The sequence below is a fragment of the Trachurus japonicus genome, chromosome 10 (assembly GCF_045865225.1).
Source record: "Trachurus japonicus isolate A0001 chromosome 10, Traja_1.0".
NCBI lineage: Eukaryota > Metazoa > Chordata > Actinopteri > Carangiformes > Carangidae > Trachurus > Trachurus japonicus.
The window spans coordinates 19,154,459-19,176,919 of NC_140916.1; the positions used below are offsets into that span (position 1 = coordinate 19,154,459).

Genomic DNA, 22,461 nt, shown 5'->3' on the forward strand with positions numbered 1-22,461 from the left:
GGCCAACAGCGGCCCTAAGAGTTCAAACTGCAAAACTACAGAGAACCAGCATGAAGGTATCTGCCCAGAAGACACATAACTGCTGTGGGTCTAATATAAAATGTAACAAGAGCCATACAAGACAAACTGTCCTCTTCGTAAAAGCTGAGCTGCCAATTCAAGACAGACTGTGGTTCATCTACTTCCTTTTGTTTAAGTCTTCAAACACAATGAAATTTCAACAAGCAGAAGAGTCATGTCTGACTGAAAGTTTAAAAGAAATGTGTTTAAAATAAATAAGAAAATAACGAGAAAAAAAACAGCTAGAAAACTTGGTTAATGATAACATAACAATAGTGACATATAAACAGTCAGAAAATGTCACTGTCCGAGGTACTGAAATGACGAAAGAATTTTGAACTGGTCACAAAACCATTAAATGTGGTTTCAAGCGAAGTAAGCATGTCAGCATCGAAAATGTACAGTTAACCTAAAACTGAAACCATACGATTATTCAGTTCAATATTGAGATCAAGTTGCAAAGCAGAAGAGATTATTATCTTTTTATCTATTAGGGCTGTTACGAAGGAAAATATAATAATGAAAAACCTTCTGAAAATAGGTACAGACTATCTCACATACAGCAATTTCATGAAATTCCTTAACTTCACTGTTTGCTAAAGACAAATACAAAATGTTTTCTATTAAATAAATCTTTACAAAATGCAAATTTGGTCTAAACTCTGAATAATTAATGAGTCCACTTTACCGTGAAATACAACCAAGTCACAGAAAACTTCATGCTAAAAATAGAAAAGGTTATTCACTGAGAAACGGGTCATGGGGAATTGTCCATGGTTCTGAAATGGTGGGACTGCCTGCAACACTTCACTAGACAGTAAATGCAATTTAACACTGAAAGACTCGAAGGCACGGAGACGAAGTTAAACTATTTAACTAACCTCCAGAGGAGAGTCTGGTTCATCCAGGATGCTCTTTTCATTCTGTATCCGCTGCATCGTCCCTGTAGAGCTGGGGTCCATTATCAGCACGTTCTGACTACCAGCTCTGCCGAACTTACAGTCACTCTTTCTGGAGTCAGTCGTCCTGCACACCTCGTAATTGTACACGTGCTGGAGAGTCCCTGTCCCCAAAGTGTCTGAGTAACGTGGTGGATAATATGGAATCACAGGGAGATTGGAGTGATACAGGATGCGAGACTGTCTCCATCTGTAGATTTTCACTGATATAATCACCACTAAACACGTGATGAAGAGGAAGGAAACTACAGCCAGAGCCAACACTAAGTAAAAAGTCAGGTTGTCATTGTACTCCTTGTCGTGGGGAAAGTCAGTGAACTCCGACAGCACTTCAGGGAAGCTGTCCGCCACCGCCACGTTAACAATGACTGTAGCTGAACGAGAGGGCTGTCCGTTGTCCTCCACTATAACAGTCAGTCTCTGTTTGACTGCATCTTTATCAGTGACCTGGCGGATAGTTCTTATTTCTCCATTCTGTAAGCCCACTTCAAACAGCGCCCTGTCTGTGGCTTTCTGCAGTTTATAGGAGAGCCAGGCGTTTTGTCCAGAGTCCACATCAACAGCCACCACTTTAGTCACCAGATAGCCCACATCTGCTGAACGAGGCACCATTTCAGCCACCAGAGAGCCACCAGTCTGGACTGGGTAGAGAACCTGAGGAGGGTTGTCGTTCTGGTCCTGGATCAGTATTTTCACAGTCACGTTACTACTGAGTGGAGGAGAGCCTCCATCCTGAGCTTTGACGCGGAAGTGGAAATCTTTGATCTGCTCGTAGTCAAAAGAGCGCACTGCATGGATGACTCCACTATCAGCACTGACGGACACATATGAGGAGACTGGCACTCCGTTAACAGAGGAGTCCTCCAGTATGTAAGAAACACGGGCATTCTGGTTCCAGTCAGCGTCTCTGGCTTTCACTGTGAATATAGAGAGACCTGGTGTGTTGTTTTCTACAATGTAGGCCTCATATGAGCTCCTCTCAAAGACAGGCGCGTTGTCATTGACGTCAGAGATCTGTAAGGTGAGAGTGACGCTGCTGGAGAGGGAGGGTACTCCCTCATCAGAGCAGGTCACTGTTATATTGTACACAGAGGCGGTCTCTCTGTCCAAATCCGTGTTCGTTAATATGCTATAGAAACCACTAGATGTATTTTCAATTATAAAAGCTACACTGTCACTAAGAAAACATTTAACCACTCCGTTATTTTCAGAGTCAGCATCATGTACATTCATCACAGCAACAACTGTCTGTAATATGGAATCTTCCGGTAGAGACTGCGTAGTTGACATCAAATCAATTATTGGAGAATTATCATTCACATCAATAATATCAAATAGTATTTTGCATGAGTCCGTGAGGCCACCTTGGTCTCTGGCTTTAACATGAAGCTGATAATGTTTTGATGATTCATAATCTATATTTCCAATTAAACGTACCTCTCCACTTTTTTCGTGTATTTCAAATAAATCCAAAATTCCTTCAGTGTTACTAGAAATAGAATACATTAATAAACCATTTGAGCCTTGATCTATATCAGTGGCCGAAACAGTCGTTAATGAAGTTCCCTTCGGGGCATTTTCCATTAAACTGGCTTTATATGTTGACTGCGAAAACACTGGAGCATTGTCGTTCGCATCTAACACAGTAACGTGAATTTGCACTGTTCCTGAGAGCTGAGGATCACCACCGTCGACGGCAGTTAGTGTTAGAGTCAGATGCTCTTGTTTCTCACGATCGAGAGGTTTGTCCAAGACCATCTCTACCTCCTTTTCTCCTGCGGCGTTATCGTTGAATTTTATTACGAAGTTATCTGTCGGGTTAAGTGTGTAGCTCTTTAGTCCATTGATTCCAACATCAGAGTCCAGCGCTTTCTCCAATACAAATTTCGCCCCCTTGACAGCCGATTCGCTTATCTCAAACAACATATTGTTCATTTTGAATGTCGGGGCGTTGTCGTTTATATCTGTTATTTCTACCGTAACGCGATAGAACTCGATGGGATTTTCTAAAATGATTTGAAAATGCAAGGCACAAGGAGTCGTTTTCTTACACAGGGACTCTCTGTCTATTCTTTCTTTAATAAGGAGGAGTCCCTTTTCTTTATTCAGCTCGATGTATTCAGCGCTGTTTCCAATATGCAAGCGAGCTTTTCCTGTTTTCAGTCGTTTTAAATCTAAACCTAAATCCAGTACAATATTTCCGACTAGTGAGCCTTTCGACATTTCCTCGGGGACAGAATAGCTGACCTGCCCGAGCACGGAACAGAGAGAGACCATGGACAGAAACAATAGTACTTGCCGTCTCATTGTTTCTTTCAACGGTTCTCCACCACCACAAAGAATTGAGAAATTGTCCTCAAATAAAGGAAATGGTATTCCAAACAGACGAGGACCAAGAATCAAAAAGCTTGAACTAAAATGTGGATGAAAAACATTTGCAACTCCTTTGCCCGTGTGTCGTGTTCTGCGTATCTCAAATTATGTCCTGTGTCGACGATGCTTCCGACAAATCTAAATGATCGGGGAGGTGCTGCTGAAAACTGCAGTGAGGTTACCACACACTGGCCAATAGCGTCCCTAAGAGTACAAAACACGAAACTGCACAAGACCGCGGCATTAAGGAGAAAGGCCACGGTGAAGGTAAAATGATACAGAATTTAAAGTATTGGGCGCAGTCGCATTGTGTAGTGTATTTACACTTACTGTCATGTCAACTTTGATAAATAACGGGGAAATATGTGTAATTCATGAAATAGCTGTATGTAAAGAAGAGTAGTACGAGAGATCATGATCCGAAGACACTCAACAAAAAAATAAAATAGTCTCTCTCACACACACACACACACACACACACACACACACACACACACACACACACACACACACACACACACACACACACACACACACACACACACACAGAGTTATGAGTCAATCTTTAAGAAAATCATTTGGAAAACAGAACATTTGCTATAATAAGTAAAATGACACTTCTAACGCTGACCATGGTTCTGAAGTACATTCATCTTAACCACAATGAAGAAATACAGCTAGAGAGTTATACGTTTTGTTAATTTGAAATCGCCATCTGCAAGTCTTTGTGAGAGGAAACAGCAAGGATATACTAATATTTTGGTGTTGAAACAGTGTTGACGTTTCTTGACTCTAGCCAGTTTCCCACTGTCATTCCAAACAAAATGAAACCAAGTCAAAGCAAGTGTGAGTGTGTGTCAACAACACATCATAGCATTCTATTGATTGAGAAGTAGGTTGCGGACCACATTGTATTGGATCTGAAAATGGGGGAATGGTGTGAAAGATGTTACTATAATGCAACGAAGCACACAAGCTGTTATGAAGACATCTCTACACTAGTTGACCAACCTCTAACGGAGAGTCTGGTTCATCCAGGATGCTCTTTTCATTCTGTATCCGCTGCATCGTCCCTGTAGAGCTGGGGTCCATTATCAGCACGTTCTGACTACCAGCTCTGCCGAACTTACAGTCACTCTTTCTGGAGTCAGTCGTCCTGCACACCTCGTAATTGTACACGTGCTGGAGAGTCCCTGTCCCCAAAGTGTCTGAGTAACGTGGTGGATAATATGGAATCACAGGGAGATTGGAGTGATACATGATGCGAGACTGTCTCCATCTGTAGATTTTCACTGATATAATCACCACTAAACACGTGATGAAGAGGAAGGAAACTACAGCCAGAGCCAACACTAAGTAAAAAGTCAGGTTGTCATTGTACTCCTTGTCGTGGGGAAAGTCAGTGAACTCCGACAGCACTTCAGGGAAGCTGTCCGCCACCGCCACGTTAACAATGACTGTAGCTGAACGAGAGGGCTGTCCGTTGTCCTCCACTATAACAGTCAGTCTCTGTTTGACTGCATCTTTATCAGTGACCTGGCGGATAGTTCTTATTTCTCCATTCTGTAAGCCCACTTCAAACAGCGCCCTGTCTGTGGCTTTCTGCAGTTTATAGGAGAGCCAGGCATTTTGTCCAGAGTCCACATCAACAGCCACCACTTTAGTCACCAGATAGCCCACATCTGCTGAACGAGGCACCATTTCAGCCACCAGAGAGCCACCAGTCTGGACTGGGTAGAGAACCTGAGGAGGGTTGTCGTTCTGGTCCTGGATCAGTATTTTCACAGTCACGTTACTACTGAGTGGAGGAGAGCCTCCATCCTGAGCTTTGACGCGGAAGTGGAAATCTTTGATCTGCTCGTAGTCAAAAGAGCGCACTGCATGGATGACTCCACTATCAGCACTGACGGACACATATGAGGAGACTGGCACTCCGTTAACAGAGGAGTCCTCCAGTATGTAAGAAACACGGGCATTCTGGTTCCAGTCAGCGTCTCTGGCTTTCACTGTGAATATAGAGAGACCTGGTGTGTTGTTTTCTACAATGTAGGCCTCATATGAGCTCCTCTCAAAGACAGGCGCGTTGTCATTGACGTCAGAGATCTGTAAGGTGAGAGTGACGCTGCTGGAGAGGGAGGGTACTCCCTCATCAGAGCAGGTCACTGTTATATTATACTCAGATGACCTCTCTCTGTCTAATTCACTGTCTGTCACTAAACTGTAGAAACCACTGGTTGATGATTTCAAAATGAAAGGCATATTTTCACTGATAAAACATTGCACTTTTCCATTTTCTCCCGAGTCTCTATCCTCGATATTTATCATCGTAACGACCGTATTGAGTTTGGCGTCTTCTGATATCACATTTGACTTTGACATTATGTTGATCTCAGGTTTGTTGTCATTTACGTCTTGTACATCTACAATTAATTTGCAAGAATCCGTGAGCCCTCCATCGTCACTAGCACGTAAATCTATTTGATAGTTTCTCGACTCTTCAAAGTCAATATTTCCAATTAAAGTAATTTCGCCATTTTCCTCATTTATTTCAAATACTTTTCGAATATCATCTAACGTGTTCGTGATTGAATATGTTATTTTACCATTAGATCCCTGATCTGCATCTGAGGCTGTAACAGTAGCTACAACTGTGCCTTTAGGTGAATTCTCAGTAACTGTAGCTTTGTATGTGGACTGTGTAAAAACAGGAGCATTATCATTAGCGTCTAAAACTGTAATAAGAATCAGCATTGTTCCTGTCATCTGCGGCTCTCCTCCATCTACAGCCGTTAACACGAGAGAAATCTGCTCCTGTTTCTCTCTGTCTAAAGGTTTCTGTAGCACCATCTCAATATTTTTGTTTCCATCAGCGTTACTATGCACTTTCAGAACAAAATTATCTGTTGGTTTCAATTCGTATCTTTGAAGATCGTTAACACCAACATCAAGATCAACAGCCCTTTCTAGCACAAATTTTGCCCCCGTCACAGCTGACTCACTAATTTTGAATTTCATTTCACTTTTTTCAAAGGTCGGTGCATTATCATTAATGTCTGTAATTTGGACTGTAACAGAGTAAAACTCCATAGGATTTTCTAATATAATCTGAAAATGTAAAGCACACGGCGTCGTCTGCCTGCAGAGCGCCTCCCTGTCGATTCTCTCTCTAACAAGAAGGACTCCTCTTTCTCTGTTAAGCTCGATGTAGTCACCGCTGTCCCTGGTATAAATTCGAGCTTTGCCAGATACTAGACGCTTGGTTTGTAAACCTAGATCATGTGCGATATTTCCGACTAGAAATCCTTTGACCATTTCCTCAGGAATAGTGTAGCTGACCTGCGCGAGCACTGGGCCGACAGACAGGAGAAACACGAACAGCAGTACTTGCCTCGTCATTGTTCTTTCCGAATTGCTTCAAATAGGTTGAATGTATTTACACGCCATGAATATCGACTCCAATATCAAAAGTGCAGATACGCCATTAGAATCCACATGAGAGAAAGGGAAAGTCTCACGGTGTTTTCCAATATTTTGAATGAGTCGAATGTCGCCTTTTTTCCGTCGTGCTCGTTCTTTATTATGTCGACGTTACATGGGAGGTGCTGCTACAACCCTTCAGACAGCTTTCGGCACTCTGGTCAACAGCGGCCCTCAGAGTCCATACTATAAAACTGCAAAAATCCACCAAAGGAGTTTCTGTACAGAGAACCTTTCATGAAAAATATCTGAATATGAACAAAAATGATGAGAAGTTACTTGAACTTATACCTGAACCTAAATGTTTTTACAGTCACTTCCTCAGTCACGTTAAAACGCTGTATATGCACCACTTGCAAAAGTAAAACAGCACCAAACGTTTTAATAACATTTAGTGAATAAGGCAAGTTGCCTAAAATTGCAGGTGTGTGTTAAAGTCGCTGTCCAGAGTTCTGAAATTGACAAATTATGACCAATCCTTGACATGCTTGCCCCACACAAGTCCCCTCACAAAAATATCTACACAGTTGCGTATTTAATACCTTTTGTTTGAATGATTAGCACAAATATATTAATGCTGTCCTTGATAATAATCATTATTAACCACGTTAATGCACTGAAATTGTAAATGTATGTTCAGAAAGATTAGAAAGTGACAAAATGTAAGAGTAATGTTGACGTATGGGCAGGGGGTTGCTGAAATAATCAACTCAGCGTTCATATACAATCCAGGATAAGTAGATCTATGTAAGAGATGGGTTTATCCACCTCCAAAACAAATGGCTGAAACCAATATATCAATTAATTATCTAGAATCTAAATCTGGTTAAATTGTTAACTTCGGCAAGGACGTTGACATCAATAATGGAGCATTGATGAACAAAAAAACAAAATAGGTAAATAAAGATAATGGGCCTGCAAAGTAAAGGATACGAAAAGAAGAGAGGAGGCAGACTCCATTGAAATAAGCTTGCGCCGTATTATTTCACTAACATGTGTGACTTTCAGAAATTTTAAAAATAGTATCATTGGTAATACTTGGTACAAATGTTATGAAGCAGTCTAACCTCTAGAGGAGAGTCTGGTTCATCCAGGATGCTCTTTTCATTCTGTATCCGCTGCATCGTCCCTGTAGAGCTGGGGTCCATTATCAGCACGTTCTGACTACCAGCTCTGCCGAACTTACAGTCACTCTTTCTGGAGTCAGTGGTCCTGCACACCTCGTAATTGTACACGTGCTGGAGAGTCCCTGTCCCCAAAGTGTCTGAGTAACGTGGAGGATAATATGGAATCACAGGGAGATTGGAGTGATACAGGATGCGAGACTGTCTCCATCTGTAGATTTTCACTGATATAATCACCACTAAACACGTGATGAAGAGGAAGGAAACTACAGCCAGAGCCAACACTAAGTAAAAAGTCAGGTTGTCATTGTACTCCTTGTCGTGGGGAAAGTCAGTGAACTCCGACAGCACTTCAGGGAAGCTGTCCGCCACCGCCACGTTAACAATGACTGTAGCTGAACGAGAGGGCTGTCCGTTGTCCTCCACTATAACAGTCAGTCTTTGTTTGACTGCATCTTTATCAGTGACCTGGCGGATAGTTCTTATTTCTCCATTCTGTAAGCCCACTTCAAACAGCGCCCTGTCTGTGGCTTTCTGCAGTTTATAGGAGAGCCAGGCGTTTTGTCCAGAGTCCACATCAACAGCCACCACTTTAGTCACCAGATAGCCCACATCTGCTGAACGAGGCACCATTTCAGCCACCAGAGAGCCACCAGTCTGGACTGGGTAGAGAACCTGAGGAGGGTTGTCGTTCTGGTCCTGGATCAGTATTTTCACAGTCACGTTACTACTGAGTGGAGGAGAGCCTCCATCCTGAGCTTTGACGCGGAAGTGGAAGTCTTTGATCTGCTCGTAGTCAAAAGAGCGCACTGCATGGATGACTCCACTATCAGCACTGACGGACACATATGAGGAGACTGGCACTCCGTTAACAGAGGAGTCCTCCAGTATGTAAGAAACACGGGCATTCTGGTTCCAGTCAGCGTCTCTGGCTTTCACTGTGAATATAGAGAGACCTGGTGTGTTGTTTTCTACAATGTAGGCCTCATATGAGCTCCTCTCAAAGACAGGCGCGTTGTCATTGACGTCAGAGATCTGTAAGGTGAGAGTGACGCTGCTGGAGAGGGAGGGTACTCCCTCATCAGAGCAGGTCACTGTTATATTGTACTCAGATGATCTCTCTCTGTCTAAATCACTGTCTGTCACTAAACTGTAGAAATTATTTGATGTTGTTTTTAAAACGAAAGGCATATTTTCGCTTATAAAACATTGCACTTTTCCATTTTCTCCTGAATCAAGATCCTCGATGTTTATCATTGTAACGACCGTATTGAGTTTGGCGTCTTCTGATATCACATTTGACTTTGACATGATGTTAATTTCAGGTTTGTTGTCATTTACATCTTGTACATCGACAATTAATTTGCAAGAATCAGTGAGTCCTCCTTCATCAGTAGCGAGTACATTTATTTCAAAACCTCGTGATTCCTCAAAGTCAATATTTGCAACTAAAGTAACTTCACCATTGTCCTTGTTTATTTTAAATATTTTCCTGACATCATCTCGATTTGTGATTGAATATGTTATTTTACTGTTAGATCCCTGATCTGCATCTGAGGCTGTAACAGTAGCTACAACTGTGCCTTTAGGTGAATTCTCAGTAACTGTAGCTTTGTATGTGGACTGAGTAAAAACAGGTGCATTATCGTTGACGTCTAACACTGTAATAAGAATCAGCATTGTTCCTGACATCTGCGGCTCTCCTCCATCTACAGCCGTTAACACGAGAGAAATCTGCTCCTGTTTCTCTCTGTCTAAAGGTTTCTGTAGCACCATCTCAACATTTTTTTTGCCATCAGCGTTACTGTGCACTTTCAGAACAAAATTATCTGTTGGTTTCAATTCGTATCTTTGAAGATCATTGATTCCTACATCAAGATCGACAGCCCTTTCTAGCACAAATTTTGCCCCGGTTACAGCCAATTCACTCATTTTGAATTCGATTTGGCCTTCATCAAATGTCGGAGCGTTGTCATTGATGTCAGTAATTTGGACTGTAACCGAGTAAAACTCCATAGGATTTTCTAAAATAATCTGAAAATGTAAAGCACACGGCGTAGTTTGTTTGCACAGCGCCTCTCTGTCGATTCTCTCTTTAACAAGGAGGACTCCTCTGTCTCTATTCAGTTCGATGTAGTCGCCGCTGTCTCGTGAATAAATTCGAGCTTTGCCAGACATCAAACGTCTGGTTTCTAAGCCTAAATCCTGCGCTATATTACCGACTAAAGATCCTTTGGTCATCTCCTCTGGTACTGTGTAGCTGACCTGTCCGGTAACGGAGCCGAGGTAAAGCAGAGAGAAAAACAACAACGCCTGTCCCTTCATTGTTCTGTCCTCGTGTATTTTCATCGGTGATCTGCAGTCCAACGGTATATCCCTTTAACTCAGTCCACTGCAGTGTCAGGTATCAGTTTTTAAATCCGCTATTCACCCACTGGAATCAAAACGCCTCAGTAGTCGTCGTCTCTGGTATCAGATATTCTACAGATTCAGAATGATCGGTCTTTCCCGTCGTTGTCCCTCTTCATTATGTCGACGTAACATGGGAGGTGCTGCTACAACCCTACTTTCAGTTATCAACATCCTGGCCAACAGCGGCCCTAAGAGTTCAAACTGCAAAACTACAGAGAACCAGCATGAAGGTATCTGCCCAGAAGACACATAACTGCTGTGGGTCTAATATAAAATGTAACAAGAGCCATACAAGACAAACTATCCTCTTCGTAAAAGCTGAGCTGCCAATTCAAGACAGACTGTGGTTCATCTACTTCCTTTTGTTTAAGTCTTCAAACACAATGAAATTTCAACAAGCAGAAGAGTCATGTCTGAATGAAAGTTTAAAAGAAAGGTGTTTAAAATAAATAAGAAAATAACGAGAAAAAAAACAGCTAGAAAACTTGGTTAATGATAACATAACAATAGTGACATATAAACAGTCAGAAAATGTCACTGTCCGATGTACTGAAATGACGAAAGAATTTTGAACTGGTCACAAAACCATTAAATGTGGTTTCAAGCGAAGTAAGCATGTCAGCATCGAAAATGTACAGTTAACCTAAAACTGAAACCATACGATTATTCAGATCAATATTGAGATCAAGTTGCAAAGCAGAAGAGATTATTATCTTTTTATCTATTAGGGCTGTTACGAAGGAAAAGATAATAATGAAAAACCTTCTGAAAATAGGTACTGACTATCTCACATACAGCAATTTCATGAAATTCCTTAACTTCACTGTTTGCTAAAGACAAATACAAAATGTTTTCTATTAAATAAATCTTTACAAAATGCAAATTTGGTCTAAACTCTGAATAATTAATGAGTCCACTTTACCGTGAAATACAACCAAGTCACAGAAAACTTCATGCTAAAAATAGAAAAGGTTATTCACTGAGAAACGGGTCATGGGGCACTGTCCATGGTTCTGAAATGGTGGAACTGCCTGCAACACTTCACTAGATAGTAAATGCAATTTAACACTGAAAGACTCGAAGGCATGGAGACGAAGATAAACCATTTAACTAACCTCCAGAGGAGAGTCTGGTTCATCCAGGATGCTCTTTTCATTCTGTATCCGCTGCATCGTCCCTGTAGAGCTGGGGTCCATTATCAGCACGTTCTGACTACCAGCTCTGCCGAACTTACAGTCACTCTTTCTGGAGTCAGTCGTCCTGCACACCTCGTAATTGTACACGTGCTGGAGAGTCCCTGTCCCCAAAGTGTCTGAGTAACGTGGTGGATAATATGGAATCACAGGGAGACTGGAGTGATACAGGATGCGAGACTGTCTCCATCTGTAGATTTTCACTGATATAATCACCACTAAACACGTGATGAAGAGGAAGGAAACTACAGCCAGAGCCAACACTAAGTAAAAAGTCAGGTTGTCATTGTACTCCTTGTCGTGGGGAAAGTCAGTGAACTCCGACAGCACTTCAGGGAAGCTGTCCGCCACCGCCACGTTAACAATGACTGTAGCTGAACGAGAGGGCTGTCCGTTGTCCTCCACTATAACAGTCAGTCTCTGTTTGACTGCATCTTTATCAGTGACTTGGCGGATAGTTCTTATTTCTCCATTCTGTAAGCCCACTTCAAACAGCGCCCTGTCTGTGGCTTTCTGCAGTTTATAGGAGAGCCAGGCATTTTGTCCAGAGTCCACATCAACAGCCACCACTTTAGTCACCAGATAGCCCACATCTGCTGAACGAGGCACCATTTCAGCCACCAGAGAGCCACCAGTCTGGACTGGGTAGAGAACCTGAGGAGGGTTGTCGTTCTGGTCCTGGATCAGTATTTTTACTGTCACGTTACTACTGAGTGGAGGAGAGCCTCCATCCTGAGCTTTGACGCGGAAGTGGAAGTCTTTGATCTGCTCGTAGTCAAAAGAGCGCACTGCATGGATGACTCCACTATCAGCACTGACGGACACATATGAGGAGACTGGCACTCCGTTAACAGAGGAGTCCTCCAGTATGTAAGAAACACGGGCATTCTGGTTCCAGTCAGCGTCTCTGGCTTTCACTGTGAATATAGAGAGACCTGGTGTGTTGTTTTCTACAATGTAGGCCTCATATGAGCTCCTCTCAAAGACAGGCGCGTTGTCATTGACGTCAGAGATCTGTAAGGTGAGAGTGACGCTGCTGGAGAGGGAGGGTACTCCCTCATCAGAGCAGGTCACTGTTATATTATACTCAGAGTCTCTCTCTCTGTCTAAATCTCTGTCCGTCACCAGGCTATAGAAATTATTTGATGTTGTTTTTAAAACGAAGGGCATATTTTCGCTGATAAAACATTGCACTTTTCCATTTTCTCCTGAATCAAGATCCTCGATGTTTATCATTGTAACGACCGTATTGAGTTTGGCGTCTTCTGATATCACATTTGACTTTGACATAATATTAATTTCAGGTTTGTTGTCATTTATGTCTTGTACATCCACAATTAATTTGCAAGAATCAGTGAGTCCTCCTTCATCAGTAGCGAGTACATTTATTTCAAAACCTCGTGATTCCTCAAAGTCAGTATTTGCAACTAAAGTAACTTCACCATTGTCCTTGTTTATTTTAAATATTTTCCTGACATCATCTCTATTCGTGATTGAATATGTTATTTTACTGTTAGATCCCTGATCTGCATCTGAGGCTGTAACAGTAGCTACAACTGTGCCTTTAGGTGAATTCTCAGTAACTGTAGCTTTGTATGTGGACTGTGTAAAAACAGGAGCATTATCATTAGCGTCTAAAACTGTAATAAGAATCAGCATTGTTCCTGACATCTGCGGCTCTCCTCCATCTACAGCCGTTAACACGAGAGAAATCTGCTCCTGTTTCTCTCTGTCTAAAGGTTTCTGTAGCACCATCTCAACATTTTTTTTGCCATCGGCGTTACTGTGCACTTTCAGAACAAAATTATCTGTTGGTTTCAATTCGTATCTATGAAGATCGTTTATTCCAACATCAAGATCGACAGCCCTTTCTAGCACAAATTTTGCCCCGGTGATTGCTGACTCGCTGATTTTGAATTCGATTTGGCCTTCATCAAAGGTCGGAGCGTTGTCATTGATGTCAGTAATCTGGACTGTAACCGAGTAAAACTCCATAGGATTTTCTAAAATAATCTGAAAATGTAAAGCACACGGCGTAGTTTGTTTGCACAGCGCCTCTCTGTCGATTCTCTCTTTAACAAGGAGGACTCCTCTGTCTCTATTCAGTTCGATGTAGTCGCCGCTGTCTCGTGAATAAATTCGAGCTTTACCAGATATCAAACGTCTGGTTTCTAAGCCTAAATCCTGCGCTATATTACCGACTAAAGATCCTTTGGTCATCTCCTCTGGTACTGTGTAGCTGACCTGTCCGGTAACGGAGCCGAGGGAAAGCAGAGACAAAAACAACAACGCCTGTCCTTTCATTGTTCTGTTCGCGTGTATTTTCATCGGTGATCTGCAGTCCAACGGTATATCCCTTTAACTCAGTCCACTGCAGTGTCAGGTATCAGATTTTAAATCCGTAATCCACCCACTGGAAACAAATCGTCTCAGTAGTCGTCGTCTCTGGTATTAGATATTCTACGAATTCAGAATGATCGGTCTTTCCCGTCGTTGTCCCTCTTCATTATGTCGACGTTACATGGGAGGTGCTGCTACAACCCTACTTTCAGTTATCAACATCCTGGTCAACAGCGGCCCTAAGAGTTCAAACTGCAAAACTGCAGAGAACCAGCATGATTGTATCTACCCAGAAGACACATAACTGCTGTGGGTCTAATATAAAAGGCAACAAGAGCCATACAAGACAAACTATCATCTTCGTCAAAGCTGATTTGCCAATTCAAGACAGACTGTGGTTCCATCTACTTCCTTTTGTTTAAGTCTTCAAACACAATGGAATTTCTACAAGCAGAAGAATCATGTCTGACTGAAAGTTTAAAAGGAAATGTGTTTAAAATGAATAAGCAAATAACGAGAAAAGGCAGCTCGAAAACTTGGTTAATAACAATATAACAATAGTGACATGGAAAGAAACAACGGCCAGAAATGTCACTGTCCGATGTACTGAAATGACGAAAGAACTTTGAACTGGTCACAAAATCATTAAATGTGGTTTCATGCGAAGTAAGCATGTCAGCATCGAAAATGTACAGTTATTTTAAAACCATAATATTAATATTCAGTTCAATATTGACACCAAGTTGCAAAACAAGGACAGATTATTCTCTCTACGCAGGGCTGTTAGGAAAAGACAATATTGAAAAACCTTCTGAAAATAGGTACAGGCTATCACAAATACACTCAACAATTTCGGTATTTAAAATTCCTGAACTTCACCTTTTGCTAAAGACAAATACAAAATGTTTTCTATTAAATAAGTCACCAGTCCGCTTTACCGTGAAATACAACCAAGCCCCAAAAAGCTTCATGTTACAAATTACACAAGGTTATTCACTGAGAAGCGGGTCATGGGGCACTGTCCATGGTTCTGAAATGGTGGGACTGCCTGCAACACTTCACTATAAATGCAATTTAACACTGAAAGATTCGAAGGCACGGAGACGAAGTTAAACTATTTGACTAACCTCTAGAGGAGAGTCTGGTTCATCCAGGATGCTCTTTTCATTCTGTATCCGCTGCATCGTCCCTGTAGAGCTGGGGTCCATTATCAGCACGTTCTGACTACCAGCTCTGCCGAACTTACAGTCACTCTTTCTGGAGTCAGTGGTCCTGCACACCTCGTAATTGTACACGTGCTGGAGAGTCCCTGTCCCCAAAGTGTCTGAGTAACGTGGTGGATAATATGGAATCACAGGGAGATTGGAGTGATACATGATGCGAGACTGTCTCCATCTGTAGATTTTCACTGATATAATCACCACTAAACACGTGATGAAGAGGAAGGAAACTACAGCCAGAGCCAACACTAAGTAAAAAGTCAGGTTGTCATTGTACTCCTTGTCGTGGGGAAAGTCAGTGAACTCCGACAGCACTTCAGGGAAGCTGTCCGCCACCGCCACGTTAACAATGACTGTAGCTGAACGAGAGGGCTGTCCGTTGTCCTCCACTATAACAGTCAGTCTCTGTTTGACTGCATCTTTATCAGTGACCTGGCGGATAGTTCTTATTTCTCCATTCTGTAAGCCCACTTCAAACAGCGCCCTGTCTGTGGCTTTCTGCAGTTTATAGGAGAGCCAGGCATTTTGTCCAGAGTCCACATCAACAGCCACCACTTTAGTCACCAGATAGCCCACATCTGCTGAACGAGGCACCATTTCAGCCACCAGAGAGCCACCAGTCTGGACTGGGTAGAGAACCTGAGGAGGGTTGTCGTTCTGGTCCTGGATCAGTATTTTCACAGTCACGTTACTACTGAGTGGAGGAGAGCCTCCATCCTGAGCTTTGACGCGGAAGTGGAAGTCTTTGATCTGCTCGTAGTCAAAAGAGCGCACTGCATGGATGACTCCACTATCAGCACTGACGGACACATATGAGGAGACTGGCACTCCGTTAACAGAGGAGTCCTCCAGTATGTAAGAAACACGGGCATTCTGGTTCCAGTCAGCGTCTCTGGCTTTCACTGTGAATATAGAGAGACCTGGTGTGTTGTTTTCTACAATGTAGGCCTCATATGAGCTCCTCTCAAAGACAGGCGCGTTGTCATTGACGTCAGAGATCTGTAAGGTGAGAGTGACGCTGCTGGAGAGGGAGGGTACTCCCTCATCAGAGCAGGTCACTGTTATATTATACTCAGAGGCTCTCTCTCTGTCTAAATCACTGTCGGTAACTAAACTATAGAAATTAGTGGTTGATGTTCTTAAAGTGAAAGGCATACTGTCGCTGATAAAACACTGCACTTCACCGTTATCTCCAGAATCTTTATCCTCGATATTTATCATCGTAACGACCGTATTGAGTTTGGCGTCTTCTGATATCACATTTGACTTTGACATTATATTGATCTCAGGTTTATTGTCATTTACGTCTTGTACATCTACACTTAATTTGCAGGAATCTGTGAGTCCTCCTTCGTCACTCGCGAGTAAATTTAGCTGATAATTTCTGGACTCCTCAAAATCAATGTTTCCAACTAAAATAACTTCACCATTTTCCATATTTACTTCAAATACTTTCCTGTCATCATCAATTGAATTCGTGATTGAATACGTTATTTTACTGTTAGATCCCTGATCTGCATCTGAGGCTGTAACAGTAGCTACAACTGTGCCTTTAGGTGAATTCTCAGTAACTGTAGCTTTGTATGTGGACTGTGTAAAAACAGGAGCATTATCATTGACGTCTAAGACTGTAATAACAATGAGCATTGTTCCTGACATCTGCGGCTCTCCTCCATCTACAGCCGTTAACACGAGAGAGATCTGCTCCTGTTTCTCTCTGTCTAAAGGTTTCTGTAGCACCATCTCAACATTTTTATTGCCATCAGCGTTACTGTGCACATTCAGAACAAAATTATCTGTTGGTTTCAATTCGTACCTCTGAACACCGTTATTTCCAACATCAAGATCGACAGCCCTTTCTAGCACAAATTTAGACCCCAAGATGGCTGACTCACTAATTTTGAAACTGATTTCACTTTTCTTAAAGGTCGGGACATTATCATTGATATCAGTAATCTGGACTGTGACACTATAAAATTCCATGGGATTTTCTAAAATAATCTGAAAATGTAAAGCACACGGCGTAGTTTGTTTGCACAGCGCCTCTCTGTCGATTCTCTCTTTAACAAGGAGGACTCCTCTGTCTCTATTCAGTTCGATGTAGTCGCCGCTGTCTCGGGAATAAATTCGAGCTTTACCAGACATCAAACGTCTGGTTTCTAAGCCTAAATCCTGCGCTATATTACCGACTAAAGACCCTTTGGTCATCTCCTCTGGTACTGTGTAGCTGACCTGTCCGGTAACGGAGCCGAGGGAAAGCAGAGAGAAAAACAACAACGCCTGTCCTTTCATTGTTCTGTCCGCGTGCATTTTCATCGGTGATCTGCAGTCCAACGGTATATCCCTTTAACTCAGTCCACTGCAGTGTCAGGTATCAGTTTTCAAATCCGTAATCGATCCACTGGAAACAAATCGTCTCAGTAGTCGTCGTCTCTGGTATTAGATATTCTACAGATTCAGAATGATCGGTCTTTCCCGTCGTTGTCCCTCTTCATTATGTCGACGTTACATGGGAGGTGCTGCTACAACCCTGCTTTCAGTTATCAACATCCTGGTCAACAGCGGCCCTAAGAGTTCAAACTGCAAAACTGCAGAGAACCAGCATGATTGTATCTACCCAGAAGACACATAACTGCTGTGAGTCTAATATAAAAGGCAACAAGAGCCATGCAAGACAAACTGTCCTCTTCGTAAAAGCTGAGCTGCCAATTCAAGACAGACTGTGGTTCTATCTACTTCCTTTTGTTTAAGTCTTCAAACACAATGGAAGTTCAACAAGCAGAAGAGTCATGTCTGACTGAAAGTTTAAAAGAAAGGTGTTTAAAATAAATAAGCAAATAACGAGAAAAAAACAGCTAAAAACTTGGTTAATGATAACATAACAATAGTGACATATAAACAGTCAGATAATGTCACTGTCCGAGTTACTGCAATGACGAAAGAATTTTGAACTGGTCACAAAACAATTAAATGTGGTTTCAAGCGAAGTAAGCATGTCAGCATCGAAAATGTACAGTTATCCTAAAACTGAAACCATACGATTAATATTCAGTTCAATATTGAGATCAAGTTGCAAAGCAGAAGAGATTATTTTCTTTTTATCTATTAGGGCTGTTATGAAGGAAAAGATAATAATGAAAAACCTTCTGAAAATAGGTACAGACTATCACACATACAGCAATTTCATGAAATTCCTTAACTTCACTTTTTACTAAAGACAAATACAAAATGTTTTCTATTAAATAAATCTTTACAAAATGCAAATTTGGTCTAAACTCTGAATTATTAATGAGTCCACTTTACCGTGAAATACAACCAAGTCACAGAAAACTTCAAAACTTAAAAATATAAAAGGTTATTCACTGAGAAGCGGGTCATGGGGCACTGTCCATGGTTCTGAAATGGTGGGACTGCCTGCAACACTTCACTATAAATGCAATTTAACACTGAAAGATTCGAAGGCACGGAGACGAAGTTAAACTATTTGACTAACCTCTAGGGGAGAGTCTGGTTCATCCAGGATGCTCTTTTCATTCTGTATCCGCTGCATCGTCCCTGTAGAGCTGGGGTCCATTATCAGCACGTTCTGACTACCAGCTCTGCCGAACTTACAGTCACTCTTTCTGGAGTCAGTCGTCCTGCACACCTCGTAATTGTACACGTGCTGGAGAGTCCCTGTCCCCAAAGTGTCTGAGTAACGTGGTGGATAATATGGAATCACAGGGAGATTGGAGTGATACAGGATGCGAGACTGTCTCCATCTGTAGATTTTCACTGATATAATCACCACTAAACACGTGATGAAGAGGAAGGAAACTACAGCCAGAGCCAACACTAAGTAAAAAGTCAGGTTGTCATTGTACTCCTTGTCGTGGGGAAAGTCAGTGAACTCCGACAGCACTTCAGGGAAGCTGTCCGCCACCGCCACGTTAACAATGACTGTAGCTGAACGAGAGGGCTGTCCGTTGTCCTCCACTATAACAGTCAGTCTCTGTTTGACTGCATCTTTATCAGTGACCTGGCGGATAGTTCTTATTTCTCCATTCTGTAAGCCCACTTCAAACAGCGCCCTGTCTGTGGCTTTCTGCAGTTTATAGGAGAGCCAGGCGTTTTGTCCAGAGTCCACATCAACAGCCACCACTTTAGTCACCAGATAGCCCACATCTGCTGAACGAGGAACCATTTCAGCCACCAGAGAGCCACCAGTCTGGACTGGGTAGAGAACCTGAGGAGGGTTGTCGTTCTGGTCCTGGATCAGTATTTTCACAGTCACGTTACTACTGAGTGGAGGAGAGCCTCCATCCTGAGCTTTGACGCGGAAGTGGAAATCTTTGATCTGCTCGTAGTCAAAAGAGCGCACTGCATGGATGACTCCACTATCAGCACTGACGGACACATATGAGGAGACTGGCACTCCGTTAACAGAGGAGTCCTCCAGTATGTAAGAAACACGGGCATTCTGGTTCCAGTCAGCGTCTCTGGCTTTCACTGTGAATATAGAGAGACCTGGTGTGTTGTTTTCTACAATGTAGGCCTCATATGAGCTCCTCTCAAAGACAGGCGCGTTGTCATTGACGTCAGAGATCTGTAAGGTGAGAGTGACGCTGCTGGAGAGGGAGGGTACTCCCTCATCAGAGCAGGTCACTGTTATATTATACTCAGAGTCTCTCTCCCTGTCTAATTCATTGTCCGTCACCAGGCTATAGAAATTATTTGATGTTGTTTTTAAAACGAAGGGCATATTTTCGCTTATAAAACATTGCACTTTTCCATTTTCTCCTGAATCAAAATCCTCGATGTTTATCATTGTAACGACCGTATCGATTTTGGCGTCTTCTGATATCACATTTGACTTTGACATGATGTTAATTTCAGGTTTGTTGTCATTTACATCTTGTACATCCACAATTAATTTACAAGAATCTGTGAGTCCTCCTTCGTCACTGGCGAGTAAATTTATTTGGAAATGTCTTGATTTTTCGAAGTCTATATGGCCAATTAATGAAACTTCGCCATTTTCTTCGTTTACCGCAAACATTTTCCTCATATTTCCTAAAGCATTCGTGATTGAATATGTTATTTTACCATTAGAGCCTTTATCTGCATCTGAGGCTGTAACAGTAGCTACCACTGTGCCTTTAGGTGAATTCTCAGTGACTGTAGCTTTGTATGTGGACTGTGTAAAAACAGGTGCATTATCATTAGCGTCTAAAACTGTAATAAGAATCAGCATTGTTCCTGACATCTGCGGCTCTCCTCCATCTACAGCCGTTAACACGAGAGAAATCTGCTCCTGTTTCTCTCTGTCTAAAGGTTTCTGTAGCACCATCTCAACATTTTTGTTTCCATCAGCGTTATTGTGCAGTTTTAGAACAAAATTATCTGTTGGTTTCAATTCGTACCTCTGTACACCGTTATTTCCAACATCAAGATCAACAGCCCTTTCTAGCACGAATTTTACTCCAGTAATCGCTGACTCGCTGATTTTGAATTTCATTTCACTTTTTTCAAAGGTGGGGGCATTATCATTGATATCAGTAATCTGGACTGTGACACTATAAAACTCCATAGGATTCTCTAAAATGATCTGAAAATGTAAAGCACAAAGCGCCGTCTCCGTACACAACGCCTCTCTGTCGATTCTCTCTTTGACGAGGAGGACTCCTCTTTCTCTGTTCAGCTCGATGTATTCGTCGCTGTTCCTTGTATAGATCTTAGCTTTACCCGATATCAAACGTTTTGTTTCTAGACCCAAATCTTGTGCTATATTGCCCACTAAAGATCCTTTCGCCATCTCCTCCGGAATAGAGTAGCTGACCTGCCCGAGCACTGGGTCGAGGAAAAGGAGAGAGATAAACAGCAGTACTTGCCGTTTCATTGTTCTATCCAATTGTTTCACCGTGAATTCCACCGTCTCCTTTTATTCCACAGACTAGATAACCCTGGACATCCAATGTCAGCCTCACACTGACCGCACCTTAAAAAAAAATCACTCGATGAAAAATCTCTTTCAGCCGAATATTGCCTTTTCCTTTTCAATAATTATCCACGACTATGATGGCCCGTTCGTTTCTCATCGAGGTCTCTCAGTGTTATGACGAGTTTACATGGGCGGTGCTGCTTCAACCCTCCTCTCACACTCTGGTCAACAGCGGCCCTAAGAGTCCATAATATAAAACTGCACAACATCGACTTACTTTTTATTCTTGAAGAACTAACTGTAAACTCATACATCAATATCAGCAATATATTTCAGCCCCAAAACGGTTTATGCAGACATTGAAATTCTAGATGTTTATAGTCCGTCTCAGTATGATTATAGGTCTGAAATAACACACACACTGTGGAGGGTAGCCGAATATATTGATCAGGTCTGATAGGCTGGATATTTGAAGCAGTAAGATGGATACAACATACAATTGAACTGAAGGGATCTCTAAGGGTAAAGAACGAACAAAACGAAGAGTACCAAAACAATGAGAATAAGAAATCACATGATAAATGATAAAGGAGGTGGGTGATATGCAAACTATGGAAACAACCCTGCTGATGTCTCCTCTACAACAGTTAAATTCGCTGTCCATGGTCCTGAAACGACCCAGTCTGAATGAAATCAGAAACTGCAGCCAACACTGCACCTCCTGCAACGCTATAAAGAGATCTGGAAAACTTCAGGAAATATTTACATTAAAAATAATAGATTATTTTCCGCTTTAATTCTACAACCATTCCTACTCCTGATCAAACCACAATGATTGAGAAGTTAACTTGGTTACATTATTATGTACAGCAGACTTGTCACCTAGTAACAGTATTTACCTTAAAACAGCATGCACCACTGATGGAAAAATAAGGAGTAGCCTACTGTTCTGGGTAACAGAGGCACAACCGCTGAGTCACTCTAAGGTTAAAACAGTCTGTCTGATCCAAAACACTCTCTTCACTTTGTAAATTAACTAGGCCTATGTAGTCAAGTAGAGAAAGAGACAGACACTTTAATATTCGTTCATTTGACATTCCCATGTATAGCACCTTATTACAGAAAGCAAAAAAGGATAAACTAATAATTAGGTGAAGTTTCTTGCCTCTAAATGATTTCCCAGTGTCATTTCACACAAAAAGTCAAGACAGTGTGTGTTTGTTAAAAACAGAGAATAACAGGCTATTGATTGAGAACTAATCTGCAGACCACATTTTCAAGGATCTGAAAATCGGGGGATGATGTGAAAGGTGTTACTATAATGCAATTAAGCACAACAAGTGTTATGAAGAACTCTCTAAACTAGTTGACCAACCTCTAGAG

At 41.9% G+C, this 22,461-nt stretch overlaps 8 protein-coding genes across 37 annotated transcripts in view; all 8 read right to left on the minus strand.

Moving 5' to 3' along the window:
• The window catches only part of LOC146979773 (protocadherin gamma-C5-like), a 298,812-nt gene that overhangs the window by 109,765 nt on the left and 166,586 nt on the right, over nucleotides 1-22,461 (minus strand). The window lies entirely within an intron of this gene.
• On the minus strand, nucleotides 933-3,641 carry LOC146979794 (protocadherin gamma-A7-like). Its single transcript, XM_085788830.1, has 2 exons — nucleotides 3,013-3,641; nucleotides 933-1,725 (listed from the first exon to the last, which is right to left on the minus strand). Exons 1-2 carry the CDS (start codon nucleotides 3,324-3,326, stop codon nucleotides 933-935), a joined length of 1,107 nt encoding a protein of 368 aa, XP_085644956.1. The 5' UTR covers nucleotides 3,327-3,641.
• On the minus strand, nucleotides 4,386-6,788 carry LOC146979795 (protocadherin gamma-A2-like). Its single transcript, XM_085788831.1, has one exon. It carries the CDS (start codon nucleotides 6,786-6,788, stop codon nucleotides 4,386-4,388), a length of 2,403 nt encoding a protein of 800 aa, XP_085644957.1.
• On the minus strand, nucleotides 7,530-10,318 carry LOC146979796 (protocadherin beta-16-like). The gene has a single exon (XM_085789857.1). The coding sequence runs from the start codon at nucleotides 10,316-10,318 to the stop codon at nucleotides 7,895-7,897; it is 2,424 nt and encodes an 807-aa protein (XP_085645983.1). The 3' UTR covers nucleotides 7,530-7,894.
• On the minus strand, nucleotides 11,512-14,438 carry LOC146979797 (protocadherin gamma-A5-like). Its single transcript, XM_085789859.1, has one exon. The coding sequence runs from the start codon at nucleotides 13,924-13,926 to the stop codon at nucleotides 11,512-11,514; it is 2,415 nt and encodes an 804-aa protein (XP_085645985.1). The 5' UTR covers nucleotides 13,927-14,438.
• LOC146979798 (protocadherin beta-16-like) lies at nucleotides 15,048-19,139 on the minus strand. The gene has a single exon (XM_085788832.1). The coding sequence runs from the start codon at nucleotides 17,472-17,474 to the stop codon at nucleotides 15,048-15,050; it is 2,427 nt and encodes an 808-aa protein (XP_085644958.1). The 5' UTR covers nucleotides 17,475-19,139.
• LOC146979799 (protocadherin gamma-A2-like) lies at nucleotides 18,634-21,036 on the minus strand. Its single transcript, XM_085788833.1, has one exon. It carries the CDS (start codon nucleotides 21,034-21,036, stop codon nucleotides 18,634-18,636), a length of 2,403 nt encoding a protein of 800 aa, XP_085644959.1.
• Nucleotides 22,020-22,461, minus strand: part of LOC146979800 (protocadherin gamma-A7-like) — a 3,198-nt gene continuing 2,756 nt past the window's right edge. Inside the window, exon 3 of the mRNA XM_085788835.1 lies at nucleotides 22,020-22,027. Within this exon, the coding sequence (XP_085644961.1) occupies nucleotides 22,020-22,027 (8 nt within the window). The remainder of the gene's footprint in view (nucleotides 22,028-22,461) is intronic.